Source organism: Peromyscus californicus, unplaced genomic scaffold, assembly GCF_007827085.1.
Source record: "Peromyscus californicus insignis strain IS unplaced genomic scaffold, ASM782708v3 Scaffold_3__1_contigs__length_106647218, whole genome shotgun sequence".
Classification (NCBI taxonomy): Eukaryota; Metazoa; Chordata; class Mammalia; order Rodentia; family Cricetidae; genus Peromyscus; species Peromyscus californicus.
In genome coordinates, this window is record NW_026294551.1 from 94,310,008 (window position 1) to 94,329,303 (window position 19,296).

The 19,296-nt window shown below is 50.2% G+C and overlaps 2 protein-coding genes across 8 annotated transcripts in view; both read left to right on the forward strand.

Moving 5' to 3' along the window:
• Nucleotides 1–12,271, forward strand: part of Ccnf (cyclin F) — a 54,416-nt gene extending 42,145 nt beyond the window's left edge. For both annotated transcript variants that reach the window (XM_052759116.1, XM_052759114.1), the window contains 7 exons: nucleotides 2,242–2,365; nucleotides 2,608–2,788; nucleotides 3,841–3,928; nucleotides 7,303–7,402; nucleotides 7,483–7,610; nucleotides 8,959–9,128; nucleotides 9,583–12,271. In XM_052759116.1, coding sequence (XP_052615076.1) covers nucleotides 2,242–2,365; nucleotides 2,608–2,788; nucleotides 3,841–3,928; nucleotides 7,303–7,402; nucleotides 7,483–7,610; nucleotides 8,959–9,128; nucleotides 9,583–10,040 — 1,249 coding nt within the window. In that variant the 3' untranslated portion in view covers nucleotides 10,041–12,271. The remainder of the gene's footprint in view (nucleotides 1–2,241; nucleotides 2,366–2,607; nucleotides 2,789–3,840; nucleotides 3,929–7,302; nucleotides 7,403–7,482; nucleotides 7,611–8,958; nucleotides 9,129–9,582) is intronic.
• Nucleotides 12,272–13,198: 927 nt separating this feature from the next.
• Tedc2 (tubulin epsilon and delta complex 2) lies at nucleotides 13,199–18,669 on the forward strand. Of its 6 annotated transcripts, none has more exons than XM_052759123.1 (11): nucleotides 13,211–13,880; nucleotides 13,956–14,054; nucleotides 14,266–14,324; nucleotides 14,442–14,850; nucleotides 15,265–15,318; nucleotides 16,197–16,290; nucleotides 16,448–16,559; nucleotides 16,665–16,766; nucleotides 17,536–17,726; nucleotides 18,026–18,128; nucleotides 18,545–18,669. In XM_052759123.1, the coding sequence occupies exons 1-11, from the start codon at nucleotides 13,714–13,716 to the stop codon at nucleotides 18,616–18,618; spliced, it is 1,464 nt and encodes a 487-aa protein (XP_052615083.1). In that variant the 5' UTR covers nucleotides 13,211–13,713; the 3' UTR covers nucleotides 18,619–18,669. The 6 variants fall into 6 exon arrangements, 5 of the variants coding, with proteins under 5 accessions (XP_052615086.1, XP_052615085.1, XP_052615083.1 ...); XR_008222571.1 differs by having other exon boundaries at nucleotides 13,219–13,880; nucleotides 17,658–17,726; XM_052759126.1 differs by lacking the exon at nucleotides 16,448–16,559 and having other exon boundaries at nucleotides 13,199–13,880; nucleotides 17,658–17,726.
• Nucleotides 18,670–19,296: the final 627 nt, after the last annotated feature.

Below are 19,296 nucleotides of genomic sequence, written 5' to 3' on the forward strand. Positions count from 1 at the left end.
CCGCCCGGCCCCTTGGGGTTTCTATTGCTGTGACAAAACACATGACCAAAAGCAACTTGGTGGGGAAAGGGTTATTTCAACTTACACTTCCAGGTAACAGTTCATCACTGAGGGAAGTCAGGGCAGGTAAGGACTGACGCAGAGAGGCCAGGCATGGTGACACAGCACATCTTTAATCCCAACACTTGGGAGGCAGAGGCAGGTGAATCTCTGTGAGTTCGAGTCTAGCCTGGTCTACAAAGCAAGTTCTAGGACAACCATGGCTATACACACACACACACACACACACACACACACACACACAGACCTGATACAGAGGCCATGGAGGAGTCCTGCTTACTAGCTTGCTCCTCATGACTTGCTCAGCTTGCTTTCTTATAGCACCGAGACATCAGCCCAGGGGCCTCACCACCACAGTGAGCTGGGCCCTCCCATACCAATCATCAATCAAGAAAATGCCCTACAGACATGCCTGTAAACCAGTCTCCAGAAAGAGTCCTCCTTCCCAGATGACCCTGGCTTGTGTCAAGTTGACACATATCTGAACCTGCAGGCAGAATGCCCAAGGCTTCTGGGATGAGTTTTTGTTCTATGAAGGCATGAAGGAGCTCTGGCTCACATCTTGTTCTCTTCTGAGCTCCGTGACTTGTCCTTGTTTCTGTGGCCATCAAAGCTGCCAAGCTCACCTTCCATACCAGGTTAGTCATATGGACATACCTAACCACAGTGGACACTCTAGTACCTTTGGGTGTCCATATGCCAGCTAGAAGAAGCATGACCATACTACCACAGAAGGAGGACTCATGGACTTCAGGGACAGCAAACCGACCCTACCATACTCCAAGCCCCTTTCAAATAGGCTCCTTGACCTAAATCTCACACCCCAGGTCTTCTGACCAGTCACCAAACGGTGGGGCTGCTGTCTGCGTGTCCCTGACAGCATAGTTACATCTTCACAGCCCTAGGACCACAGGCAAGCAGATAAATAACTACTTTAAAATGTTTTAAACTGGGGACTGGGCATGGTGGTACACTCCTTTAACCCCAGCACTTGGGAGTTAGGGGCAGGCATGTCTGGAACATGTGAAACCTTGGTCTAACCCCCTCCTGCCAGCAGGCTGAGGTGCCTTGGCTTAGCTCTCAGAGCCTCTGTTACTTATGCTCCCCATTAGTCACCTCAGGGTCCAGTGCAGAGCTCGCATCAGCCCATTCACATCCCTCTTTTTAGTGCCTGTGGCCGTCTCCCTCCTGACCCCTCTGTTAGGCCAAATGGCAATGACTCATACTGCAGAGTGCCAAGATTGAGCAACAATCTGAATTTGCTGGGGAGGTGCTTGTGGGACCACTGGAGCAGAGTGTTCTGGTAATTAGCTCCTGTGGCCAGTAGAGAACAGGGTGCCCACTTGCCTCAGGGACAGTTAGGATTCCTGTGGCCAAACACTGGGCTGTGTGCAGACCTTCAGACAACCTCTAGGCTCTTCGCTTCCATTCCCTGTTCCCACTAGCTCACCTACTTTTGCATTTACATTGTTTATACTCAGATACTGTTAAAAGATAAGACAGGAGCTGAAGATGTCGTTTAGAGCTCAAGCGTTTGTTAGTGTCTGCGTTTGAACCACAGCATGACCAAACCAAACAAAAAAGCCTCATCCATAAGGTGGTAAAGAGAACTAGAGAACTGAATTAATAGTGTCACTCACGGGTGAATGAAAATGGGATAACCACTCCTGAGTATGGTTGAGGAGAAGGTTTGTATTGTAGCTATGAGGGAGAGAACAGCCAGAGGTATCTGGAAGAGTCCTGACTGAGCATGACCCACAGAATAGACCAGGCCATGAGAGGAGGAGGAGGAGGAGAGAGAGAGAGAGAGAGAGAGAGAGAGAGAGAGAGAGAGAGAGAGAGAGAGAGAACACCAAGATGTGTAGCCAAAATGGCTGAGTTATGGAAGGGTCAGAAGCTGGGAGGGAGTGGGGCGTGGAGTGCTGGGAGGAGCCATAGGTACTCAGTGGGACTTGTCCCAGGTTTCCTTGGGACCTGACACTTCGGTGTCTTGCTTTGACTCCCTCTTTGTGGCACTTGTAATGCTTCTCCTTAGTCAAAGGCAACTGAATCCATTGAGCAGCCGCCTTTTGTCACCCAAGTCGGGAGCAGTCAATCGCGCCCTTACTTGAGGCCTCCCAGGGCCTTCCTGGGCTGTAGCCCCTCAGCTCAGGGCTGAGACCCCCCATCTCTCCATTCCAGGTTCATCAGCAAAGAGATTCTGACCATTCGAGAGGCTGTGTGGCTCACAGACAACACATACAAGTATGAGGACTTGGTACGAATGATGGGAGAGATCATCTCTGCCCTGGAAGGGAAGATTCGAGTAAGTCGGGGTTTGGTTTTTTTCCTTTGAACAAAATTGTCTTCCTGTTTGAGGTCACGGGGGTAGGTGGGCCATCAGCTGCGGAGAGAACACCTAGAAGCATGGCTGTGGTGTGCCATTATGTGCACTGAAATCCTGAGCTTGGGCATCAGCATGAACACCTAGGCCAGACCCCTGCCGGGCTGTGCCTCGGTGTGACATTGACAGATGAGACACGATATTTACCTCCCTCTTCTGCCTAGGTCCCTACCGTGGTTGATTATAAAGAGGTCCTGCTGACACTGGTCCCAGTTGCAACCAGAACCCAACACCTGTGCAGCTTTCTCTGTGAGCTCTCCCTGCTGCACACCAGCCTGTCAATCTACACCCCAGCCCGCCTGGCCTCTGCAGCCCTGCTCCTGGCCAGACTGATGCATGGGCAGAGTAAGGAGAAGCTCTCCTGGGGCGTGGGGGGCAGATTTCCCTGGTGTCTGGGAAAGTTCTCAGATAGGAGAGGTTGGAAAGGCAGAAATAAACATCTCCTCATCCATCCTGGAGAAAGAACAGCAAAATGGCCCCAAAACATTTGGGGGGGGGGGGGTAAGATGGCTCTAGCTGTTTGAAAAGAAATTTTGTGACAACATGGATGAACTGGAAGTTATGGTGAAGTAACCAGGCCCAGAAAGATGTCACAAGTTTTCACGTGTGGAATCTAAAGCAAGCCAGTTCTGGGAGGCAGAGAATAGAGTAGTGGTTTCTAGGGGATGCGTCGTAAGTAGGAAGAATGGGGAGATAGCATATATTGTACATTTCCAAATTTCTACAAGGGTGAATTCTTGTTCTTTTGAGACAGGGTCTTAATATGTGGGTGCATTCTGGCCTTGAACTCTCAATCCTCCAGTTTAACCTCCTGAGTGCTGGGATTATAGACATGAGTTCTCACAGTTGGCCAAGAGTAAATTTCAGATTTCCCATAGAGGTGATAAATATATTAACTTGTTGATTTGATGATTCCATTTATTCATAAATAATAACATTACTGTATACCTATAATGTATATAACCATAATTTGTTATTTTATAATAAAAATAAAATTAAGACTGTTTAAAAATAAAAAAGATGGCTCTAGCTGGAGCAGTATATAGTTTTCAACACTTTGTGGGCCTTATATGGAACTTTTCAAGGATGTTTTAGTTGAGTTGTTTGGCTTTTCACATTTATATTTAACATATTGCATATGTGTGCACACACAATGCCATGGCATGAGTGTGGCAGAGGATGCACGGCTTGCAGGAGTTGGTTATCTCCTTCTATCATGTCGTTAGGTCCAGGTCCTTAGGTTTGGTGGCAAGTGCCTTTGCCCACTGAGCCATTTTACTGGCCCTTAAGTGTATTTTGAAGGAACGGAAAGCCTGAGTCTGGGAGTGTGTTACAAAAGTAGCAGAGTTGTGGGAATTGTGGGGCCTGTCACGATTCTGGCCTGCTTTCTTCTCCAGTACAGCCCTGGACCTCTCATCTGTGGGACCTCACTGGGTTCTCTTACAACGACCTCACACCCTGCGTCTTGAGCCTTTATAAAAAATGGTGAGCCCAAGTCTACACTCATTGTCTGTCAGCGCTGGAGAGAACTAAGTGGGAATGTTGTGAGTCATGGTCAGCCTGAGCTACTTGTCAAAGTTCCAGCTATTGCTGTTGTTGCTATTATTATAGGATGTGTGAGTACATGTGCCATAGTGTACGTGTGGAGATCAAAGAACACTTTCTCTTTCCAGCCTTCTGTGGGTTCTAGGACTTGAACTCACCCCATCAGCTTGCGCAGCAAGCATCTTTACCCTCTGAGCTGTCTTGTGAGCCCCAGGTTGGCGTTTTAAATCCCAGGCCCAGACTTGTTTCTGTGTTCACATAGAACCTGTCTTCTTGAGGAAGAGGAAGCCAGTAGACAAGGAGCGCCCCCCATCAGTCCTTGCCTGTGCCTGTCTGCTGTACCCACACATCTCAGCTAGACCCCACTGCTCTGTGGCCTCCCATCTGCATCTTCGCCCTGTGAATGGGCCTTTACTCACCTCACGGGACCCTTTCTGGGTACTTAGAAAAGGGCCAGAATAGGGAAAAAAAGGTTTCTTTAATGGAATCTCAGTATTTACAAACCACACTTAAGCTTAGGCCCTGTGCCCACAGTAGAGGCCAACACAAAATGCACTTCATGGGTTTTTTGTTTTGTTTTGTTTTTGTTTTTTTCTCATATTGCTTGGGGAATTTTTTGTCTTACTGGTCTTTTGCTTGTGTATTGTGGCTCTCAATTTTATGTTTTTATGGGTTTTGTTGTTTGTGTGTGTTTGGGTTTTTTTTTTAAATTTTGTTTTGTTAATTCTGGTTTGCTTGCTTTTTTAACATGTCTATTTGTTTTCTAAAGAGAGAGAGAAAGAAGGCTTGGAGTCGGATGGGTGGGGGAGTAGGGAGAAGATGGGAAGATCATGGGGAAACCATGATCAGAATATATTGTATGTAAGAAAGAAGGACAAAGGCCAGACTAGAGTAGCACTGTCTGCGCAGGGTGTCAGCTAGTGACAATGTGTAGAAAAGGGAGAGTGGGCGGTGAGTGGAGCTAGAGAGGTGGCTCAGTGGTTAAGAACATCTGAGGATCTTCCGGAGGACCTGGGTTCAGTTCCTAGCACCCACTTGGAGGCTCCTAACTATCTGTAACTCCATTTCTACAGGCCTCCCATGCTATCTTCTGGTGTGGTGCATAGACATGCATACATACAGGCGAAACACCCGTACATATACTCTAAGAATAAATAAATCATTTTAAAGAATGAAACAGGGTGGGGAGAATGGATGGGGGATGTGGAACTGGTACATGGGTAAGGCCAGGGTCCCTTGAAGGAAGCACATCCATGTTCCAGGTTGGGGACATCTGTGCAAGGGTGGTGCAGACAGACATTTGGGCTGCTGGCTGGAAGGGGAGTGTCATGGGACATTGGGCTGGGTTTGCATCTGCCTGTGGCTGCTTCTCTGTCTTTTCCCAGCATCACTTGCAGACCCGCTCCTCCCACTTCTTGCTTGCTTACTGCTTCCTTTCTCCGGGTCTTTTCTCATGGCTGCACTGCTCCCTGGCTCTCTATCCTCATCACCTCCACCCCGAGGAACCAGGCAGTTCTGGCTTTCTTTCACGGCTCACAATCCCTCCCTCAGGAAATTAACCACTTCAGTATTCACAGCTGAAGTTGGACTCCTCACCCCAGCCCAGGCTACCTTGCTTGTATGTCTGAGCTGCTGCCCTCTGCTCTGACTGGGTGTTCCTCCCGTAGGTAGTATTGACTGCTTTTCCATACAACCTAGTGGTTTTTGGGTCCAGTGCTCTTTCCTTGAGATCTGGCTTTCATGGTGACCTTGGTCACGCCTTGGGTTCCTCCTTACAGCATGTTCTTTCTGTTTGCCTCAGCCCAGAGCATCATTCTTGGCTTCCAGGGTAAGGTCAGAGCCCTCTAGAATAATCCGCTATGCCTCTGACCAGCAATTCTCTGTCCTCCTGCCTCCCCATTGGGTTCCACTGATTGGGACCTGTCAGTGTTATACTTTTTCCTACTCTGTTTTTTTCTGTGGTTCCCAGACCATGTAGCTGGTGGCTGAGGAAGCAGGGTGACTGTTACAGACAGGGTCAGTAGCTCGGCCTCCACCTTTTCTTTCTTTCCTTTTTTTTTTTTTTTGGTTTTTCGAGACAGGGTTTCTCTGTGTAGCTTTGCGCCTCTCCTGGAACTAACTCTGTAGACCAGGCTGGCCTTGAACTCACAGAGATCCGCCTGGCTCTGCCTCCCGAGTGCTGGGATTAAAGGTGTGCGCCACCACCGCCCAGCTTTTTTTCTTTTCTTTTGGTTTTCCACCTTTTCTTGTATTGGTTGTTACCTGATGCTGGCAACCAGAAGTTATTGCTAAGGATTGTTTATTTGCAAAAAAAAAAAAAAAAAAAAAAAGTGTTTGTGTATGCTAAACTTATATCCCCAATTTTTTTGTGGTTGTTTTTAAACTACTTAAGTTGGAAGCATTTATTTATAAACTAAGTTTTTTATTTGTTTGTTTGTTTGGTTGGTTTTTGAGACAGGTTTTCTCTGTATAGCCCTGGCTATCCTGGAACTGGCTCTGTAGACCAGGCTGATCTTTAATTCACAGAGATCCACCTGCCTCTGCCTCCAAAGTGCTGGGGACAAGTTTTTAAAAAGTTGTATAACTTGAAAAGGCTTTTAGTACATTCAGAATTGTACAACCCATTTTAGGACATTTTCACTAACCCTCAACAGAAACCCCACTCAGCCGGGTGGTAGCGGTGCATGTCTTTAACCTCAGCACTGGGGAGGCAGAAACAGGTGGATCTCTGAATTCAGGGCCAGCTTGATCTACACAGTGAGTTCTATGACAGCCAGGGCTACAGAGAGAAACCTTGTCTTTTTTAAAAAAAAAAAAAAAAAGGAAAGAAAAGAAAAGAAATCCCACTCTTTAGCCATCACTTAACATTTCCCAACTTCTCTGGCCCCATCATCCATTCATTGCTTTTCATCTGCGGCTTTGCCCATTCCAGACCTTGCATGAAGTGGTCACATTAATATGTCACTTTGTGAGTCTGCCTTCTCCCTCTGAGCATCCTGTTTGAGGTTCATATTGCGATGTGTGTCGGTGCTTGAGTGAGTTTCACTGTTTGAATGGACCTTTGTCTGTCTGACCATTGTTGGATACGTGGGTTGTGTCTACCGCTGACTGCGACAGACATTCTTGTGCAAGTTCTTGGGGTGTTTGTTTCTCTTTTTCTCGGGAAACGAACCCCTGAGGAGCTGCCAGTCTTCACGGTTGTGTGTCCTCATTGATGGGACTGGTCCTGAAAGCTTGCTGTCCTCTCTGGTGGGGGAGTTAGACTAAGTTTGGGTCGGTGAGGTTCACATGTCAGGCTCTCTGTCCTTTTGCAGTTTCCATGATGATGCACCCAAGGACTACAGACAGGTCTCTCTGACTGCTGTCAAGCAGCGCTTTGAGGATAAGTGCTATGAAGAAATCAGCCGGGAAGTGGTATGTCCTCCTTTGTCACTGAGGCTCCTGGGGGGAGTGCCTGAGTGGGTTTGGAGTTCTTCACTCTGGCCTCCCTACAGGTACTGAGCTATGCAGAGTTGTGCACTGCACTCGGAGTGAGACAAGAGAGCCCAGAGCCCCCATCTTTCCCTAGCACAGGGGAGATCCACACCTTCCTCACCTCGCCCTCTGGGAGGAGAAGCAAACGGTGAGTCTGCCCTGTCCATCAGCAGCCATGCCATGGCATGCTCTTGTGTGTCAGGTTCCTCCTTGACACCACAACCATTTGTCTAAGTGTCCTAAGGCTTGTGCCAGGGAGCAGCAGATCCCGAGTTTAACCCAGGGGTTTCTGGCCTTGGCCTGTTCCTGAATATCTGTGTTCCAGCCCACCTCTCCTTTCTCAGAAGGCACTGTTTGTCTTCCTTTGTCCCTAGGGCTCCCTTTGAGGGAAGATGTCCTGAAGGCAGTAGATCCTGTTCAGGGTCTCCTTGCTCTGCTCCGTGCCGTGGCTCGGCTGGAGTTGGGTTGTAGCCCGCCCCCTCTCCTCATTCCTTTGCTCTGTGTGGTGCTGTTGTTCCTCAGTGCACATACCAGCGCTCTGGCTCTGCCTCCTGGAGTAACTCTGCCTCACCACTGAGCTATTAATCTGAAAAGCTCAGGGGGCAGGGTCCCCTCTGTGCCAGCCCTGCCTTTGTGACCCCTCAGCACCCTGTGTGCTCCTGAGCAACCTCAGGTCAGGCACTGGGTGGCTGGATGGTACATACCATATCAGCCATGAGTGTTCTGGGGTGGGGACCCTGGCTTCAGACCTTGGTCTCCTGGGGGACCTGAGGAGGCAGCAGCGTCGGGGGTTAACTTTTCATACCTGCTACACATGAAACACCACAGCCTCTTCCACCGTGTGCAATGGGGGAGAACTGGGTCCTCCTGAGAGGGCCACTGTGCACCTCTTACTCTGCACTTGGCACTCTTGAATATCCGGGTTACCCTTGGGGAAATCTTAGATAGACACGTGTACTTATCAAGGGGGGGTCACTGGCTCCTCTAAAGACCTGTTCTCCAGAAAACCCTTCAGACTTCCAGAAGAAACCTCCAGGTTAACATGGGGACAGCCACACTCACCCTAAAGTCAGCAGCAGAAAGGCCTGGTGGGTGTGGCAGCTTCCCCCAGAGGCAGACCTTCCTGTAGTTCTCTAGCCCTGACCCAGGTGGACAGGTTTGCTGGCCTTGCCGAAAGATAGACTGCTGTATGCGATCAGGCCCAGCACTGCCCTGTCTGGTGCATCTAGTACCCTAGCAGAGTCTTCCTGCCAGGTACCAGAGGGGCCCCGGACCCCCAGCTGGCCAGAGTAAGCCAGGACTCACTCCTAGACTAGGTGCCCAGTTCTTCCTACAATTGCTCCCCTGCCCTTCAGGGCTCAGACCTATGCTAGCTTCATGGGTGTTTTCCAGAACACACGGTGAGAGCCAGGGGCATGCAGGCATTAAGGACCAGACTGGTTCCCCAGGTGCTGCCGCCTGTGACCAGGGCCTCATGGACTCTCCCTACCTTGCAGGAAGCGGGAGAACAGCCTTCAGGAGGACAGGGACAGCTTTGTCACCACGCCCACCGCAGAGCTGTCTAGCCAGGAGGAGACACTGCTGGGCAGCCTTCTGGACTGGAGCCTGGACTGCTGCTCTGGCTATGAAGGAGACCAGGAGAGTGAAGGAGAGAAGGAGGGTGATGGTGAGTGGTGTGGAGGGATGGATCGGCTGATGGCATGGGGTCTGAGGGCCACCTGGCACTGTGCCCTGGAGTCAAGGGTTTCCACCACCCCACAGAGGGAGAGGGTGTGGTCTAAACCTGTACCCGTCCCTCTGGGTCATTGTTGGTTAAAGTGTAGAACACTGAGTGTGTCACACGTGTGTATGTAAACTGGCCAGGAAGACTGACACGGACAAGTTTCAGCTGCTTTTCTAATTGGCTTGCTTTTGGGTCCACTCAGATTGAGTTAGGTGACCGACCAGTCACCTTCTGCTGCCCTTCGAGTTGTCGGACAGTCCTCCCAGTTTGAGAGAAGCAAGGTCACTCGTAGCTGTCACCTAAAGCAATACCTGGGCCACCCAGTCCTGAGCAGGTGTAGGGTCACTTCTGATAACTTGGGCTGTACCATAAAGACACCCCCCCCCCAATTTTTCAGTCACAGCTCCCAGTGGACTCCTTGATGTCACTGTGGTCTTCCTGAAACCAGAACAGCACTGCTGCCAGGAATCCAGTGACGAGGAGGCCTGGCCAGAGGACAAGGGCCACCAAACGCCAGGCACCCAGGCACCTCCAGCCCCAGCTCTCAGGCCTCTTCTCCGCAACAGGGGAGAGCTGGGCAAGGACATCACAACCTCTGGGTACTCTTCCGTCTGCAATGCGAGTCCCATAAGTTCCCTGGATGGTGGCATGGGGGGCTCTCCCCGATCTACCTCAGTGCTGTCTGTGGGCAGCTACTCCCACACAGAGCCTTGCCACCACCAGGCCAAGAAGTCATGTTTACAGTGTCGTACCCCAAGTCCCCCAGAGAGTGGGGTTCACCATCAACGGGTAAAGCGCCAAAACCTATCAGTGCACGGTGACGAGGACACGAACTTAGGGTTCCTGAAGCTCTGAACATGTTAGTGTTTGCCATGGTGAATGTTTACTGGGGAGGGCTGCTGTATCTCTAGGACACTGAAGGCAGGTGCTGTGTGGACCCCAGAAGGGGAGTTCAGTGCGAGCCATCAGAATACCAGACAGTGAAAGCTCAGCCTCTTCTCGACAACAGCCTCACAGCCGTCAGGCCACACCTGTGGAACCCATCTCTCTGCCCTCTGTGTCCTGCTGTCTCTGGGAGCATGGGCCTCTGTGTTGGCGTTCACAATCCCAGGCCAGGAGCTGACGGCTTCCTTGGAATGCTAGTGGCCCAGGGAGCCTAACACAGTTCAAAGCCCCGCTGCATGTCTTATTTTAGGCCAGTGGGGAGCTGCCATCTGAACACATCACTGCCCGCTTCAGCCTGTGTCCCTGCATATCAGTGTTGACAACAGCCTAATGGTCAGGTGTGAGGACCTTGAAGCTGGGGCTAAAGGTTCCTCCCTTTGGCACTTGGAGCTCAGTTTCAAAATCTGTCCTGTCAGAGTGGTTCGTCTGTGCCCCATTGTATCCATGTGACCATCTGTCTGCACTGAATTTCTAGGCCATTCTTCCCTCATCTTTATTTCTAGGTTTCTTCTAAAAAAAAAAAAAAAAAAAGGAACCATTTGAAATAGAGGCTATCAAATAAAAAGATAACAGATTCCCAATATTGCTGAGCTTTAGCTGAAAAGAGAAAATCTAGTTGTGCATGGTGACTCATCATGGCAATCTCAGCAGCCAGAAGTGTGTGGTAAGAGGACCAGAAGCTCCAGGTCAGGCTGGGCTGGGTCATAGGACCTTAGAAAAAGGAACCTGGTCCCAGCCTCTGGTTCTAGCCTTGTGTTCTTTCCTTATGAAAAATGAATCTTTCTAGAGGATAGCCATAAGCAATCACTTGTAATATCCAAGTTAACAAAGACGCTGGATTCCACGGGAAGAATGCAGATCACTGGACTTGCTAGGTTTATGGCCAGATTCCACATGAAGAAAGCAGATCGCCGGATTCGCTCGTTTATGGCCAGATTCCATGTGAAGAAAATAGGTCACCGGTCCTTTTGTGCTGGTCAGAAACTTCAAGAATGTCTGCTTCCCGTGTAAGGCAGCTGGCCTCGACACCTGGGGATCCTGCTGAAGGCCGAGTAGATAGGCTGACCCTGCGTGTATACTTCTGTTTCCTCTTGAAAAAAGTATCAGAGGTGCCCCCCAAATACCCTTGAGCCAAAAGTACAGGTGGAGAAGGGGTGAGCTCAGTGTTCATCTTCTGTGCTGTGCGAAGTGGCAGCTCGTTTTGATACTCTTAGCAGAATTCTAACCACTCTGGCTGGGGCATATTGGTAGAAGAAGAACCCAAGCCTTTGGATTGTAGTCCTACACCATTGTGTTCGCCCATGTGTGAGCCTGTTTCCTTGGCTGTAAGGGGACAGTGATACCTATCTCACAGGAATGTTGTGAGGATTAAATGTGAAGAGACTCGTGATATAAGCAATCTGCCTCCCACCTTGTCCGTGGTGTCCCTGGTCAAAATCCCAACTCACTGGGGCTGTAGAAATGGTTCCCTGTAAAAGCACCTGTTACTCATGGAGAGGACCTGGTTTTAGTTCCTAGCACCCACATGGTGGTTTACAACCACCCTAAATTCTAGTTCCAGGGTATCTGACCTCTGTACCACCATGTATACATGTGGTAAACATGCATACTGGCCACACACATGCAATAAAAATCAATCTAAGAATTTTTAAAATCTCCATTCACTACCAGCTGAACCAGGTGCACACCTGGCCCCCTCTGAAGTCTTAATCTCCACAAGTTTCTCTGGGCTGCTGGAGTCCCCGTTGGAAGTAGTAGTTCCTGTGCCTAGTCCCGTGGCCCTTCTTTGCTTGACATGGGGATTCACAACTTTCATGTGTTCCCTGTACCTTCACACCTAAACAACTAGGGCTACCTTACCTCTCGGGCTCTAGGATTATTAATTTATTAACTCCAGTTCTACTAGGCACTGCTCCTGTCCTCACTTCTTCCAGCAACCAACCACATTTTTAACTTCAGAAACAAATCTAGGGGCTGGAGAGATGGCTCAGTGGTTAAGAGCACACACTGCTCTTCCAAAGGTCCCGAGTTCAGTTCCCAGAACTCACATGGCAGCTCACAACTGTCTGATGCCCTCTTCTGGTGTGCATGCAGACCAAGTACCATATACATAAAATATATAAATAAATATTTTTTAAAAAGAGAAATCTAAAAGCTCTGTCTAGTGGCATGTTTCTATAATTCTAGCACTTAAGAGATGAGAGGGGTGGGGCTGGAGCGATGGCTCACTGATCAGGAGCATTTGCTGCTCTTCTAGAAGAAAGACTTGGATTCAAATTCTCACACTCACATGGTGGCTCTCAACTACCTATAACCCTAGTTCCAGGAGATCCAGTTCCCTCTTCTGGTCTCCATTGCACTAGGCATGCAGACTGTACACAGACACCCATGGAGGCAAAACACCCATACACATAAAAAGGGTTTTGTTGCTTTGTTTTTCAAGACAGGGTTTCTCTGTAACAGCCCTTGCTGACCTCGAACTCAGAGATCCACCTGCCTCTGCATCCTGAGTGCTGGGATTAAAGGCGTACACCACCATTGCCTGACTCATAAAAAGTTTAATTTAAAAAAAAAAAATGGCCGGGCGGTGGTGGCGCACGCCTTTAATCCCAGCACTCGGGAGGCAGAGGCAGGCGGATCTCTGTGAGTTCGAGGCCAGCCTGGTCTACAGCGCGAGATCCAGGAAAGGCGCAAAGCTACACAGAGAAACCCTGTCTCGAAAAACCAAAAAAAAAAAAAAAAAAAAAAAAATGGAAGCAGGAAGATCATGAGTTGAGTTCAAGGTCCTCAGCTACATAGTGAATTTTAGGCTACATGAGATCCTGCTTCACATACATTCTGACTCAATTGAGAATATAGAATAGTGTACTGATATATATGTATGTATATATATATATTTTTTTTAAAAGAAATAAGCAACATTTGGGAAGCAGATCTCTATAAGTTCAAGACCAGCCTAGTCTACATCGTGAGTTTTAAAATGAAATATACTAATGCAATAGATGGTACAGAAAGAGCTTTCAATATGAAACACGAAGTGAAAGTTGACCAGACTTCGCAAATCTATGGGCAAAGACCATTGCTGGGCCTTAGCTGCAGTGTATGTATGTGGTCTGCCTGCTGTTCCTAACAGCTCCGCCATTGTCTGGGCCTCAGCCTCCCCTCCTATCTGTCCCTGTCTCAACCTGCCATGACTTAGGGGCCAGATTGGCAGACCCATCTAGGTGCCACATGCTCCAGATTTCCTGGGCTTCGTTGCTCTGTTCTGGTACCTATCTGACATTCATTCCCATGCTTCCTGTCCTTTGACCCAGTTCTAAAACATCATCTTTCATCCATGTGCTTGACGGCTAAGTGACCCGGGAGTCAGCAAGACCGTTTATCTCTGCTTTCAAAGTAGGTTCGACAAAAACTGGTTAAGACAGAAAACCAAACATAAGAGGGTCACGGATGCCCCACCAGAAGACCATGATCTCGTTACCCAAACCAGAAGCAAGCGAGCCTGTATCTACCCCGGCTTCGTTATCGAGATTCCAACAGAGCCCCCCCGGGGGGGGGGCGGGATTAGGGCGGAGCCTGGTTGATGAGGTGGTCCGCACTGTGGAGCAAGTCTTGCTCGCTGCGCTCAAGATTGGGTAGCCTAGCCGGAAGTGGGCGGCCTTCTACCCGGAAGGTGCGGGACTCCGTGGCGGCGGCAAAAATGCTCGGTGCTAGAGCAGACTGCCTGCTACCCACCGACTGCTCGCGCCGGTGGGTCTCGTGCAACAAGAGGGAATGGGGCGGGCGGGCGCCGGGTTCCGAGGCTCACATGGTGCTTGTCCTCAGGCTAGTGGCGGAGGTACAGGGCGCCCTGGATTCCTGCGCCGAGAGGCAGCGGCAGTTAGAGCGGAGCCTGCGCGTTTCCAGGCGGCTGCTCCAAGTCTGGTATGTGGACCTTGGGACCTCCTGGCCAGGCCCTTCTCAGACCATCGGGATTATGCAGAGCCCCAGGGGCTGGGAGGCCAAGTGCAACAGCACACTTCGGAGGCCGGTTGCCATTGCTATCCCTTCCCCTTATCTTGCAGGGACTGAGGCTGGGGATCTGCTTAGGGGTAGGGTCTGTTAGGGCCACGCCATGACTGCCCTGTCTTTGCAGGGAACCAGCCAGGACCCCAGCTCCAGAGCCAGAAACCAAGGAAGAGGCCCCAACTCCAGGTAAACCCCAGCTGCTTTTCCCGCGTGCTGCCCCTGGCCTTTCTCTGGCATGTTGTCATGGGGGATCCATCCTGGGACAGTGAAGAGGAACCCTTGCATGGTTCTTGACTTTTACAGCATGCACAACGAGTGCTCAAGACCTCAAGGAACTGGAGCTTCTGACCCAGGCACTGGAGAAGGCTGTACGAGTGAGGAAAGGCATGTCTAAGGCTGGACAAAGAGACAGAACCCCCAGCCTGACATCTGCATCTAATGCAGCCACTTCTGGTGCCACTGCCCCTGCCCATTCCCAGGCCCCCAGCCGGGCTGGCAGCCGTGCATCAGGTGCAAGATCCACCAGCGGCATACAACGGGCCACAGTCCCTGCCAAGGACTACCCTGAGTGCAGACTTCTGTCGAGGGGAGATAGGGCCCATGTGAGGACAGGAACCCAAGCTACCCGGTCTGGACCAGGCCTCAGGGACCAACAGATGGCCCCATCAGCTGTTCCTCCTGCCACAGAACTCTTCACACTAAAAGAGAAGGGGTAAGCTTCCCAGACCCTCACTGGAGAAACTGCCTTCTCTATCTGTTCAGATCTTAGCAGAGCATTGAGCTGGATGGGGAAGCCCTGGGTACCATCCCTTAAGGGTCACGCAGTGAAGCAGGCAGGGTAGAACAGCAGGTTGGGACGGTATCAGGTTTGTCATGAGCCTGACCAGACCAGGGGCTTTAGATGGGCTCTGCAGGGTTTGAGATATGCGCCTGGTGCTTGAGGCCATTTCTTCTCTCTGGAGCGCCCATGCTGCTCCAGAAGCCCTGTTCAAGACGCTTGTCTGACAATAGGCTGTTAAAGGAGGGGGTTTGAGGAGGTTCACCCTAATGGGTTCTGAGCCAGGAGTAAGAATGACAGCCCTAGACTGAGTAGAGGCTGCCCTGAACATTGGCTTCTCTCTGACAGGACCCTCCTGCAACTACCTGTGGCCTTCAGGAAGGCAGCTTCCCAGAATTCCCGGTACGGCTGAGTGGGCACTGAGAGACAGGGAAAACATCACTAACATTGGGACTTGCAAACAAAACCCTCCAGCAGGTCTCTGCTTTTGCCTTATTGGGTCCCTGTGCATGCTGAGAATCTGCTTCATTTGAACTGTAGAGTCAGCTCAGGCTCGGCAGCTTTGAAGGTCTCAGTTCAACCACTCAGGTGTTTGGTTGGTTGGTTGGTTTGGTTTTTTTGAGACAGAGTTTCTCTGTGTAGCCCTGGCTGTCCTGGAACTCACTCTGTAGATCAGACTAGCCTCAAACTCACAGAGATCCACCTGCCTCTGCTTCCTGAGTGCTGGGATTAAAGGCGTGTGTCACTGCTGCCCAGCTTATTTTTAGTTTTTATGTGTACCTGTATGTGTTTCTGTGAGTATACCACCAGGAGAGGGTGTCAGATCCCTTGGATCTGAAGTTACAGATTGTTATGAGCTGTCTACGGTGAGTGCTGGAGTGAACTCATGGCCTTTATAAGAGTAGCAAATTCTCTTAACCATGGAGTCATCTTGCCAACTCACAACCATTCAAATATTAAGGGCTGAACATGACACCTGGTCTCTAAATTCCAGGCTGTCTTCCTTCTGTAATGACAGTAATGGCCCTGTTTCATAGAGGTGCTGTGAGGGTCAGACAAGGTGGCACCTCTCAGGCATTTGCACTGTTCCTGGCACAGATCTACCCTGCCCACTTGTCTTGGTCAGTATCTCTAGGTTCCCTGAGGCCTCTGATATCCTTACTGCATTTAGTAAAGCCATACATCCAGGGGTATATGCCCCTGTCCATCACTTCCCCTACCTCTTAAGGTCCACTCTTGTTAATTAAAATAACCTTGTTTCTCCTCCGTGGCTGTTTCAGTCTGTGGGCCCAGCTCAGCTCTATAGAAGGCAGTGACTCCGCAGATGCCACCAGAGCCGCCAAAACTCAGTTCCTCCACAAACTCCAGGTGGCTGTATCCTTACTGGCAAGGAAGAACTGGGGACTTCTGGCTCTAAACCTGACAGGTTTGGGGAAGGGACATTGTGGCATGGCAGTGGTATCTCTCCAGACCCATCTTTGGTGGGAGGGTAGGGTCTGGCCACAGGACGGTTTCCCTGACTAGTGTGCAGTCAGGCTGGTCCAGCCACAGACCCGGTGCTGCAGAAGTGGAGGCACACGCCCGGAGCCTGAGGAAGGCCTGTACACTGCTGAGACTTCATATGCAGAGGGAGCTTTCGACAGGTCACTGGTTCTGCCTGGAACTTGGGTGGAGGGTAGAAGGCAGGGGTCACAAGGAGGGTTGGGGGACCATCATGGACCCCCGCTTGCCCTCCTTAAATCGTGTAGCCCCCACTGACTGGATGCAGGAGTACCGATGCCTGCTCGTCCTGGAAGGACTGCGGACCATGGTTGGGCAGTGTCTCCACAGGATACAGGCACTGCAAGCAGGTGAGGTTCTTGCTCACCACTACCTGTGCTGAGGTCTGAACTAGGCTCAAGGCTTTTAACCTGCCTTGCCTATGACTGAAGAGTCACCAGCCAGGGCCCAGAGGTAGGCAAACCCATCACACCAAACATACCACAGCCTGCCACACACTAGGTTGGCTTTTTTGTTTTGTTTTTGTTTGTTTGTTTTATGTTTTTTGTTTTATTATTTTATTTATTTATTTTGGTTTTTTGAGACAAAGTTTCTCTGTGTAGCTTTGGCTGTCCTGAAACTCACTCGGTTGACCAGGCTGGCCAAGATCCACCTACCTCTGCCTCTGAGTGCTGGATCAAAGGCATGCGCTGCCGCCGCCGCCGCCGCCGCCGCCGCCACCACCACCACCACTCGACCACTACCCGGCTCAAGATTGTTTTTATTTTTATTTATTTATTGGGTTTTTTTTTTGTTGTTGTTGTTGTTTTTTTGGTTTTTTGAGACAGGGTTTCTCTGTGTAGCTTTGCGCCTTTCCTGGATCTCGCTCTGTAGCCCAGGCTGGCCTCGAACTCACAGAGATCTGCCTGGCTCTGCCTCTGAGTGCTGGATCAAAGGCATGTGCTACCACCACCCCGGCTCAAGATTGTTTTAAAAGCTTGGCTTTGTATCCCTTAAAGCTAAGGCCAATTGAGAGTAGGGAAGAAGTACCTGGAAAGCTAAGTACTGGTCTGTAAGAAAAGGGAAGTTTTAGTGATGGCTGCCACCCCATGATGAGACTACAATCAGCTGTTCTCTTAGCTGCGACAGAGGGACTGCCAGAACTCAGCCTTGTGGAGAAGCCCACTCAGGCCTCGCCACTTTGTGGAGGAGAGACAGACTCTTCCTGGAGCCCTGAGCTCCTTCTCTACTCTGACACCCAGGAGCTGCAGACCTTGGCAACCTTGAAGCTCCGAGTAGCCATGCTGGACCAGCAGATCCATCTAGAAAAGGTATTTCCAGAGCAGGAGGTAGTGATGTGTACCTGGGTTCTTGGGAGCCAGTGGCCTTAACTGAGGCCCCCTGAGCATCAGTCTCAAGAGGAGAAGGACCTGGGATAGACTGAGACTGTGCCTCTGGGCCTATGTGTAAGCTGGAACATTCTCCAAGTACATTGCATGCCCAGTATGCATAGAATCTCAGAAAGGAATGCTGGAGAGTGGAAGCTTGTCTCAGGATTGCCCACATGGGGATCCCTGGGCCAACTCCCTGGGATAAGGTCCCACTGAGGCTGGCCCTGTACTGTTCCCAGGTTCTGATGGCTGAACTCCTCCCTCTGATAAACACCCAGGAGCCCCGAGGGCCACCTTGGCTGGCACTGTGTCGGGCTGCATACAGTCTGCTCTGTGAGGGAGGTGAGCACTTCCTCACAGTCCTTCGAGATGACCCCGCTGACTAAGCAGGCTGGCCAGACAAGCCTCTCTGGGAGAGTCCTCTCCTCTCAGCTGGAGTGTAGCGAACAGGGATTGAGGGGAAATTTCCTGTTTGGAGGAGCTAAGCACACAGAGATACCTGTAACTTCACTGGGAAAGCTGGGTTCTCCCTCAGCTCCACTTAGTACCAAACTTCCTGGTCAGGGCTCAGCTAGAAAGGCAGAAGCCTTCCTGGGAAGCCCTTCTTGGCTCGCTCTACTTTCTCTCGCCGTAGGCTCTCAGACTACTCATATGATACTAGAACTGTTTTAGAAAGTGTGTGTATTTATATTATTATATCAAAGTCAGGCTTGGTAAGGAGCTTTTCATGTTCTTGTTTCTTTCTTTGTGGTTTTAAGGATTTTATCGATTAAGGGGCTTGGTGCACACCTGTAACCCCACCACTGGCGAGCCTGAGGCAAGAGGCTCCTAAGTTTAAGGCCAGCCTGAAACCCTGTCTGAATAATAAAATAAGAAAAGAATATCTCAAGTAGAATTTTCAGAGACACGGCTGTCTCTTCTGCATGAGGGAGGGGACATTAACGTCCGAAGTCTCTTCCCCGTGTGCCCAGGTGCTGCACTGAGCCTGTTAAAGACAGGAAGCCACAAGGCACATGAGAAGAGGCTTGACTGCCCACAGCCACCCCAGCTCCACCCCGTTGTCACCTGGTACCAGCTTTGCAGCAGCCTGTGGGGTCGCTGCTTCCTGCTGACTATGTCCGCTGGTGTCCTTGTCACCTCATGGTCTTCACCCACTATTATAAGGGACTGTCACTTACCTCGGAACACGAAAGGACAGGGGTCAGGGTTGCAGCCTCTGCAGTCCTGGACTTGGGTTTACATCAGGGATTTCTTGCTTGGGACCTCCTGCGAGATTCTTAAGGACTCCCAGCCTCAGTTCCCTAGAGTTTTAAAAAATGTTTTATTTTGGGGGCTGGTGGGATAGCTCAGTGGTTAAGAGCACCCACATTATGGCTCATGGCTTCCTATAACTCCAGTTCCAAGAGATCTGGGGGCCTCCTCTGGCTCAGTAAGCACTGCACATATGTGATACACATACATACATGCAGGCAGAACACCCATATGTATAAAATAATACATTTAAATATAT